General features: G+C 36.7%; 1 protein-coding gene across 1 annotated transcript; it reads right to left on the bottom strand.

Annotated features, from left to right (window-relative positions):
• Nucleotides 1-134: 134 nt before the first annotated feature.
• LOC113240455 lies at nucleotides 135-10,237 on the bottom strand. The gene is made up of 5 exons (XM_026477768.1): nucleotides 10,132-10,237; nucleotides 8,594-8,762; nucleotides 5,547-5,758; nucleotides 1,967-2,230; nucleotides 135-675 (listed from the first exon to the last, which is right to left on the bottom strand). The coding sequence occupies exons 1-5, from the start codon at nucleotides 10,160-10,162 to the stop codon at nucleotides 494-496; spliced, it is 858 nt and encodes a 285-aa protein (XP_026333553.1). The 5' UTR covers nucleotides 10,163-10,237; the 3' UTR covers nucleotides 135-493.
• Between the last annotated feature and the right edge of the window lie 855 nt (nucleotides 10,238-11,092).

Below are 11,092 nucleotides of genomic sequence, written 5' to 3'. Positions count from 1 at the left end.
AACAAATATACGCGATTTAAATCCGGAAAAATAGTTTCATTCCGATTTATACCCGACTGAAACCCCTATATTCCTAAATTTTACAATGTAGACGAATTAATTTCTAGACGAAATTGATTGTATTTCAATTTCTTATTGCAGGTCATTGTATTTTGACAATATTTTATATTTATTTATTATTTTATTTATGTCCTATTCATAATATATTACGACTAAAAATATCAGATTTATACAAACAGTAGGCGCAGCATGCTTTATTCAAACTCAAGCGAAATTATATATAATTAGCATCACAGAGCAGGCTGTCATAGAATCCGTTATCTATTCAGCTTGTATGATTTTCAGTGACCCCAGTGATAGGTAAACTAATTTACAGCTATCGTTTAGTGACTCGTGTAAATTTAAAATTTATATTGAAAAACTAATTGTTGTCAATAACTAACATAAATCCTGGATCCACTATTTCTGGGTTTAAGAAGCAGCTTCTCAGCCTCTAATTATCACAGGTCTCAACTTTAATGCAATGAATGGACGGCGGCAAGCCGCATTTGCAGGTAACGCATTTCTCCATGACGGTGACCTCATCACCTACTGCGAGGGTGTCGTTGCCGAACACACACTTTTCGGTCACCTCTGTCACCTTGTTTAGTCTTGTCACTTTTATCGAGTCATTGGCTGAAAAATAAAAGTAAAAGTATTGCATTAAGGTTTAATTTACATTGCTGCGGAACGGAATGGAAGTGAATTTTTGTAAAGTAATGAACTTTTTGTCAATTGTCTAAAGTGCAAATTAAACACGTACGCAAAATCGTGCCGTACTTTCAGAGAATCTCGTACAGTCTTGGGCATTCTCGCAGCTACCGTATCGTATCTATAGTATAAAGCTTTAGGTAATTAACTAAAAGTAAACAAACTTCAGCTGTTACTTGCAAGCAAAGTAATGGCGTCGGGTTAACTGGTCGAATATAATATTTAGTAGTGAGTTTCATAGATCGTATTACTATCGTACTCTTTAATTTGGTCGCATGTTATTAGCTGTCATCTTTTTAAGGGCTGGATTTTAGGTTGTTTATCGCAGGAAAGTTGTGATACGTGTTATTAATAATCTTTATTTAAATATTAATGCATGCTGTTTAGATTTAAGTATTTAGTAGTATTTTAAATAGGTAGTTCGAAATGGTGTCTATTGCCCGAAAATATGTGTACTGTATTAAATACTTACATTTAGAAGAATTTTAAAAAAGTTCATTATAATTTTACAATAACGTAACCAGGTAATGTATGATAAAACACCTCATTACTGTTTGTTTCAATTGAGTTAAATAAGTAAAGTTTTAGTACACTACATTGCTTTGTATAGTTTGTTCGTTAGACAATTAACATAAAGTTCATTACACTATGTTCAGTTTCGTTACAAAACTTCACTTCCATTCCATTCTGCAGCAATGTAAATTAAGCCTTTTACTCAGTATTCGCTGAGTGATTAAGTCTTACTAAAGCTTAAGCTTATTTATTTTTTAATCCTAATATTATTTTGAATTGGACAATTTGAGATGGTTTCGCGCGTGCACTCAGGACAGTTCGATGGTAAGAAGGTTAACCACGTCTAGTCAATCAAAGGCTAGTTATGCCTCGTACTATAAGGACGTCACCACAGTTATTAACGTAGAATCGGCTTAAGCCGGTTCAGAAAAAGCTTTATTATATCCATGTAATAAAAGCAAAAAAGTCGTTGAGAATTTTGCTTCCGCCCGAACCGCCGCCGTCGCGCCGACGCAAAACGCTCGTCTTTTTCGCTCGTATTTATATGAATATTATTATTTATTTATTTTCATTAAAAAAAAATGTTGAAAGTGTTTTACCGCCCTATTTTCCATGGGATTTTTTTAAAAATAATTTATCAAATATCACACATTGTACCCTCGAAACACAGTACTGTATTAAGTGAATAAAGGTGACAACTTACGACACTGAAAACCAATAGGACATTTGCTGCTGCCCGATTGATGCTCAGAGAAAACAGGGGCGCAATTCTGCCTGAGTTTTGGTTGATAGTGAAGTTCAATGCCACAGTTGATGTCTCGGCAGCTTTTATTACTGTCTATGTTCCCGTCCCATTCAGATGAGCACAGGCATATCTTGTGACGATTCGCAGGCTCGAACATCTCTCCTTCTTTAAATGATCTGTCGTCTATTTCGCAGTTCTTTAACGCCGCTACGGCGTCTTTGCCTGTAAAAATTAATGGAATATTACAAACCACTTAGCTATTGATCAATCGTTAATGTTTGGTAAAATTAACTTAAATAAGTTAACGGTTGATTTCATACCAATATGCATAATTTGGTAAGTTTTATCAGGAATTTAGTACATTAAATAATTCTTTAAAAGTAATTTTTATTAAAAAAAAGGAACCAACTTCTAACTTTGCTTATATATACATACCTACAAACTGGAACTAAAAAGTTAACAATCGGTTACTGGACAGTACGCGAAACCGGAATCATCCGCTAGCTTGCCGGAAATACACGCTACGATATACCAGAGAGGTGTACCTGTGCAGGCCGTTTGTCATAGCGTATGTGGGACTCAGTTAATTTCGATATGGCATCGATTGAAGACGAAGACGATGCGATGATTCCTCAAGTATTTTCTTATTAGTTTTACCGGATGTCGTCATTTTTATTACGCATTGCAGTACGATGCGAACGACGACTACCTTATACCGTAACTTGAAATCTAATGGCGCTAAAGGTGGTGGTGTCTTGGGACTTGTCAATTTATGTCTGAAGGTGACGGGCGCAGTGGCAGTGCCCCTGAAATCTATGCGATTTAAAGCTGTGAGTCGCATGTACTGTAACTGTTAGTTATGGTTAGGGGTGTCGCTTACCACGAGGCGCTCGACTTGTCCCTCCCCTTCACTTGGTATTAAGAAATTAAAAAATTCGTAAATAAAATAGCAACACTTAGCATTTTTTTTCACGCCACACCACTGTTATATATTTTACAACTATACTTTAGAATGTCAATTGCCACTGTTGATAAATTAATAGTGTAACAACCGTGCCGGAATCTATTCAACCCCTTAGAAAAGAGGACGTCTGAGGAAGCAAGTCACTGCTAACTCTACACAAAAACCCAAAGGACACAGACGCAAGTAAAAACTTATTTCTTCAGTCCCTCTCGTCGAGACGACTTCGGGGCCTGAGGGGGAGAAGATGTAACAAAATCACATAACAGGCAACTCATATTAGTTCCGTCACGCACTGCTAGATGGCATTGGCGTCGAAATTGCAAATTCTGCATCGCGGTTTTAAGATTTTCCCTCGCAGAATGACTTCTGGCGGCGATGCGAACGTTAATGAATCCAACTTACTACGCATCTAGCTCTGCTTCCTTCTTTGGAAGTAAGCTTTAGATCGTTAGTGTTAGAGGGAGCGATCCTAGGTAGTTCAATCGGTCAACTGAACCAGGTCGATCTCGGTCTTCTAGTTCATCTAATTCCGTCTTGTCATTGCTCGGACATTGAACCAACGCTCCAAACTAGTAATTTTATTCACATGAACTACTACGGACTTCTAGAATTATGAGGTTAATACTACACTGTGACTGTATTAAATATTTGGAATCGGTACTATTTGATTTTCCTTCATATTTTACAGGTTTAAAGACTGTCATTCTAATAAATATCCTTTTTTTTACATAATAAGAATTTTAGTTAGAATAGTGTTTTAAACCAATATTTAGGTACAACTATTTCATATACTCGTACATGTAGGTTAATATTATACATACAAATACCTACCACACCTACCAAAAATATTAGTTTTTTGCAATCTTGTTTCTGTATATACATAATGTAGATACGTATTAGAGACATAGAACGAGCTGGCAACGTTCAATAGAGCATCTCACTCGAACTTGTACAAAAAAGTAGTGAAAGGTCGCTATTTGTCTCGCTAGCACCGTTCCTGCTGAAGAAAAGACAGGTGAACTATCAACGCAGACAGTTCTTAGTTCGTACTGAACTAATAAGAACGATGAACTATTAAAACCGTCCAAGACGAACTAGTTCATGTCGGTCAGTGTCGGGAGTATATTCCTAAACGTTCGTAGTTCATGAACTTTACAAGCCTAGAACCTACTGCAGGTTACTTTGACTGCCTCCGTGGCCGAACGGTTACCATGCCGGACTGCCACGCAGAGGTCCCAGGTTCGATTCCCGGGCTGGGAGAAATATTTATATGGCCTACATTTATTTCTCTCGTGAGTTGGGTATAAAGTGTGGTTGTCTATGTGTGTGTCCATAGCACCCGCGACACAGGGTTTCCCTGGTGCGGGGCTATGTTGAGTGTGTGCGTTATTATTATTATATTAAGTAACTATTATACTACGCTTCTAGCGCGGATTTCTAATTGGAACTGCGCTTTAGAACGTTGTACTAGTTGTTGCACCCTGAGCCGCTTCCTAATTGGAACGTATGTACGGGTCCTCGACTACGTGCCGATTAGGGGGAGTCCTTTCCCACTATATGTTGTGTAATAAAACCACCATATTGGAGAAAACCTGGTTTTCCCTCTGCCACCCCAATAAGAACTTATTACAATAGTTATTTGTTATGCAAGGCTGCAAAGTTGTTGTTTGACGCGAGTGCTTGTATTGAAACGTGAGCAAGCGAAGGAAGCTAAGATTGAAAAAATATATTCTTGAGCGTAGCGAGGGTTTCAAGCACGAGACGCAAAACAACTTTGCTGACGAGCGAAACACACAACATTTGACCTCACTATAGCGAGGAAAAAGTAGATATATGAAAGAAAAACAATTGAACTATAAAACACCGGTTTTTTTATTCAATGAAAAAGTTTATCTTCAGACGCGTTCTGAATTTACATCTCATCAATTTTTATTCTTGCTCGTACTTTTATTTGGGTGATTAAGTAATTTTTTTTAAATAGTTTAGTTCTTCGACGAATTAAAATAATTTAATAAACTCAATTACTTACCATTGTCAATTTCATGTCAACAATAATAAGAGTAGAATATACCAACAGATTTATGTTACATAAATAAGTAATGTACGACAAGACTTATTAGGCTTATTTGAATGTGCCATTTATTTTTTCATCGAAATAAAAAGTTAGGTGCACCACAGTCCATCGTCAAGTTCGAAATGTAAAAACCTTTTCCGCGCTAGCGTGCAAAAAACGCTTTAGTGCGCAGATTTCTAATGAGAAAGAAAGCCTTTCCGAGTTAGTCAGGTGAAAACAATATTAAAAGCATCAGTGTCTCATCAATATATCCCCGTAAGAATGTTAATTACTACTTTCGATTCTCGGACTATCGACATTGCAAGTTGAAGTCTCAACTGCATGCAGTTAATGCGTGAAGTCGTTATCAACTTCAAGTAGTCAAAGTCTCAGCTGCAACTGTAAATATGCAGCCGACCTGTTAGCAGTCTTAAACCAAACAACCTGCGCCTCCAACTGGTTCCCTCCATTCTTCTCCAGCACCACATAATAAGAGCAAATTAAATTAAAATGACCCTTACCACAAACACTGCCAGTACTGCAACAGTCGTTCAATGAGTTGAAGGTGTACAAACATTCCCTTTTCTCCGAGCTGAACGTCTCAACGCAGTCAACCTGAGCACACTCGAATCTAGCCCCAACGTCACCGGATATCTGACACACGCACACCCTTGAGCACGGATTCAAGATCTCTGATTGTGGAATTGCTGCACCAGGTTCGTAGGCTACGCCCCTGAAAAGAAAGATACACTAACTGTTAATGTTCGGAGCATAACATGCATGTGTTAAAAAGGTGACATCTACCAAAGGTACGTGCTGAATGAGAAGCTTCATAAGTCTCTCACAAGGTTTCGCTTATGGCGTTCGTAAAAAAACTAATTCAAAAATTCATAACAAACGCATAGAGGAATTCGTAAGATCTGCTGGTGACTCGACCAGTAGCTCAGTTGGCAGAGCAACCCGTGGTTGTCACAGTTTCGAGTCAGAGTAAAATAAATGGAAAATTTAACCAGGCTATCCGTTGGTTTTTTGTAAAATTTATATCAAATTGTAGAAAATTTGAATTAAAAACAATTTTTTGACAGATCACATGTCCAATGTCAATAATGTTACAATAATTCTCAGAGGATGGAACAAAATAACTAATAATGTTTAATTTCAAGAATTCAATACTGCAGATGCAGGTGTTCACATTCTTGTAATGCCTATGGCGTCCGTATGGCCTTAGTTTTTCATATCTTAGATCCGATTTCTGAGCGATCGAAAGAATTTCTCCTTGTTTTCGTACTTTGTATTTATAATTATAATCAAGTTAATATTTCACAATGTTAGGTACATAAGTTGTAAGGAAAGATTTCGCAATTTGCGAGGAAGAAACTAGGGAAGTTTTGTGTAGGCGTATAACAAAACGATTTATGTGACAAATGGAACCACTGAAGATTGTGAAATTAACAAACACTCACCGAGGTTCGACTTCTGACCTTGGTCATTACTGTACACCTCCTTTTTTGCATTGACCGATGTAAAAACCCGGCCATTTCTCGGCAACCCACGAGGTCAACTCGTGACACTTAACTTTTGTTTATATTATAAACAAGTGACGGTCGATTGTGACTTCATTCGTGTCGTCTGTTTTACCCTTTTATAAATTTCGTTTTGAATGTGGAAAAATGGTCTCCAATCTTAAGTGTATGTTATTTATATATTTAAAGGTAATGCTTAGGCGCTAAACAAAGCGTACGTGCACCATTATCATCCTTTTTTTATTTACTTAGTAATGTATAACAAAATGTTGATGTGCAACCATAACGTATTTCGTCCCTTACAACACTAATGGAAGTATTACAATGTTGAGAAAAAATTATTAAAAATTATTGTATCGTATAGAACATGAAATACTGAATAGTTATTTAACCGTCATTCGTACTATAAATTATTCCAAGTCAAATCCCGTGTAAGTAAGTCGTTGATCATTCAGTCTATTACACTGTTGACCAATATTATATATACCTAAACCAATTTTATAAATATAATACGACCTTGACAGTTCAACTGAAAGAACTCTGGACGCTTGCTGAGAAGATCACGGGTTCGATTCTCGGTTGAACGAATTTAGGGCCCAATATTTGCAAATTCACTTGGTTTGGGTGTTCTCGCTAGCACTCTAAGGTAATTTTTTTATTTCTGACACAGCGTATCGATATTATTGCGCTTACGGCTGCTGACAATACAAAGTCGTTATAAAGTTTGTTGTAAAGACTATTAATTAACATTCCATGGGTTAACAAATTACATGTAAATTAGTTAAATTTACAATCTAAAGATCAGAACTAGGCTTCGTCCATAGGTACTAAAACACAAAAACTGGGATTTACAAGACATTTTTTTAAATATTTATTTATTACTTTCAAAGCACTAAAAAAACAAAACATTCCAGTATAATATAAACTTAACTAAGTTTTTCCGTATACCGCTCATTCGTCGTACAAATAATTTCTATGTGTAGTGTGTGCGTTCGTACTGCTGCGTGTTGACATTCCTCTAGTGTGCGTGAGAGTCGTTAATAAAGGTGTCACTAAACCTTGATCCTTGTATGTACATCCCACCGCTGAACATGAGTCTATTTTAATAAATGGTCGTGAACAGTACTTTAATAATACATTTAAAGTTAATACCTATGTATGTTGTTAGTTCAAATTAGAAGGTTATAATTATTATATATTTCAATCACGAATTATTTTTTATTTTTTCTAAAAAGTAATTGTTTAATTTAGGTTTGATGTTTTTACAATTTAACGATATTTTTATTTCTTTAGGAATTTCGTTTATTAGGAAAGGTATTATAGATTTTAATTTATTTTTACCATAAAGATTTCGATAAGACGGTATCAACAATCTATTATTAAAGACATTTCACGTCTTCATTTCGTCAAATATTCCGAACTTAAACAAATTCCCACCTGTATCGTGTTCGACTCAAAAGTTCCCATTATACTGGATTGAAACTTAAGCTAGGTCACATAAAACATGTACCACTAACGCAAATAACTAGCCTACTTATCGAGTTTTTAACTTACACTTTCCTGAAAGTGTGCACAGGGACTCTACTATTGAATTCCACGCTTACCGTTCCTCTTACGAGCTCGCCCGTTTTGCCTTTGAAAAACGGGCTGTGGGAAGCCGCCTACAGGCCGCCACGGGCGACCACGGGCGTGCTCGGGCGGCCCTTTTCCCATGGCGCGTGACGCGAGCGGGTGCCTTTAATGTTACCGACACACGGCGGATCTAAAAACAGGTGACCACAGGCGCGCTCGGGCGACCCTCTTACCATAGCGCGACTCCAAAAAAAAACGGGTCGTGAGAAGTGGGGAAGTCGCCTTTAAAGGGCGGAACATTCCATCTTTATGTTGTTGATATACCGTCCATTCATACGAAACACTTTACTTTCTCCTTTTCAAAGCAAACGAATGAAATACACTGCGTATGTTTCTCGAAAACTATAATTTGGGGCTATACAAGGCTAGAGTAATAGACGCAATATCAGATAAGATTGTTGATTTTAACTTACCTGTAGTAGCACTTAGCAGGATCAGTATACTTGATGTCCGGGCAGGTGAACGCTTTTGGGCATTCGGAGCTGTTGCCAGCTTTCTTCACAGGCGTGCACCCAAGTTCGAGGTAATAATCGGAAATGTCCTCACATCCATGTCCTGAATCGGCGACGACTGTGCCCACGACTGTAAAAAATATTATGAAATCAATATACGCGCTAAATACTTATTGGATAATCGTACGTTCAAACGTTTTCGTTTTCAGTTGCTCGTAATAAAGCGTCTATATGCACGTACTAAGATATTGGTGTATGTCTAATTAAAACATTTGCGTTATATGTGACCCTATATATAAGTAGCGTTGTAAATAAGAAATTTTTAGTAGCAGTAGAGCTTCTAATTGTTCAAATAAAAATACTAAATTGTTCCTTTTTTGCCTCGCTTTCTTCATAGTAAAAGTAGCATTTGTACATAGAGATAGATTTTTAAGATCAATATATATTTTATTTAGTAACAGCAGAGTTTCTTGAGAGTCCGTCCAGGCAAATACTGCCAGCTTAGTACCTATTTCTGCCAGCAAGCAGTAATGTCAGCATTACTGTGTTCCTGTTTTGAAGGGTGCTGGTGAAATTACAGGCACATGGGACTTGTCAACTTATGTCTCAGGGTGACTGGCGCAGTGGCTGTGCTCCTCAGATCTTTGCGATTTAAAGCTCTGAGAGGCACTGCAACTACAATGGACAGGCGTGTGGTTTACCATCAGGCGCATGACTTGTTCGTCCCGTCACTTAATATATTTAAAAAAAAACTTATATAACGGATCCACGGCTGTGCACGAGACTCCACTTGTCTTATGCAGTGCTTAGTGAAGCTCTTGTCTTCCAATAATTTCGTAATTCTGTTTACTTGCTTTCATACAAGGGGCCAAGAAGGTACGTGAAGGAAATAACTCTGAGCGAGCAGAATATAACTAGAAAATCATAAAGATTTTCTTTGATTGAAATTTAATATATGTTATACAAAATATAATATGTTTTACAAAAGGTGGTGTATAGTAACAGTTTTCATATTTTACCAAAAGTGGTACACAAATTTTAAATTGTATAACTTTAGAAATAGAAAAAGAAATAAAGATGGAGGTGGAGAGTTTAAATTTTGTCCATTTTTACAAAGAACAAGTTCCACAAAGAAACATCATAAGAATTTACTGCACCTGCTTTATGAAACGTGGCGAATGCGGAAGGCCTCTGCTAAGAGAAGACCTGTGATCAGTTGTGGGATGTAATTGCGTGGATATACTACAGTAGTACTGTAGACCGTACTTACCCACAACGCATGTGACACAGTTTTGCTGTGTTATCTATCAATTATAGTTTAATAGTACTCACAAATAAATGTAAATAGTTACGAACTTAATTTTTAATTAACATCACTACGTTGGAGTGTTTAGACTTTGTTGTTATTGCAAGTTTTATTATCGGCTAATATATTTCAGACTTAAAATAAGGAAAACAGTGTGGTTTTAAATTTAAAAAACCAATAATACAACACTTACTCATCACTACAACACTGATCACAACCTTCATGGTCCAAAGGACTGCTCTTGAAAAACTAATTGAACAAATTATACAATTGACTTTTTTCTTTCCCCAAATGTTTTTGTATCTTTTCAATGAAATAAATAACGTGCGTCTCGACTGACGGTCAATGTAAGAATGACCCGTCAAACGTTAAGTTACTGTGTTTGTATTCGTACACGCAGCCTTTGAATAGATAATAGGATCGATCATACTTGGAAATGTTTATGGTTTGTTTGTACAAATATAAATCATACATAGGTGCAATAACAATAAAAATAACAATACAATGACATCATAGTTCTTATGTTTTATAAAGTCGTAGCTCAGTTTACCAAATACGGCACAAATTGGAGGCTGGGACTAAAAAATAACTACTGGAATCAATTATTAGATCAGTTCATATACTGTACGCTCCATCGTGAACAAAGGTGTCCTCTTATCAGAACCTCGAGCTCATAATTCGCCACGCTGGCACTATTAGGTCACACGAAAAATATTCCGTATTGAAGAATCTATAACTCAGAAAAGAAATGTCTTTCTAAATATTTTTCAGACCATTGAAAAATTTAAAAATTTCCACTTGAAAATTTTCGGACAGTTACCCAACACTAGTCCCATTCGGGTTTCGGACTTTATATCTTTGAATTTTATTTTATAAACCTCCGATATGCAGTTAAGGTCTTATCCCATAACCAAGATATCAACCCAGTTAACTCCTATTCGTATCCCAATTTTCTTTCCATTTCTTCATTATTCATCTCCAACAGCAATCACTGCTGCAATCAGACAGGATACCTGACAAGTGTAGGTAGAGATACCTTACAAATTGGTAACATTCTAGAAGAGGCCTCGTAAATATTAAACCCCTTTCCCCCATGTGAGCTTTTAAGGGCAGTGCTGTCAAGGTCCTTGATTGAAAATTACGTTTCGTTACAT

The sequence above is a fragment of the Hyposmocoma kahamanoa genome, unplaced genomic scaffold (genome assembly GCF_003589595.1).
Source record: "Hyposmocoma kahamanoa isolate Upper Pololo Valley unplaced genomic scaffold, ASM358959v1 138, whole genome shotgun sequence".
In the NCBI taxonomy this organism is placed as follows: domain Eukaryota; kingdom Metazoa; phylum Arthropoda; class Insecta; order Lepidoptera; family Cosmopterigidae; genus Hyposmocoma; species Hyposmocoma kahamanoa.
This window is presented reverse-complemented; position numbering and strand designations above follow the sequence as displayed.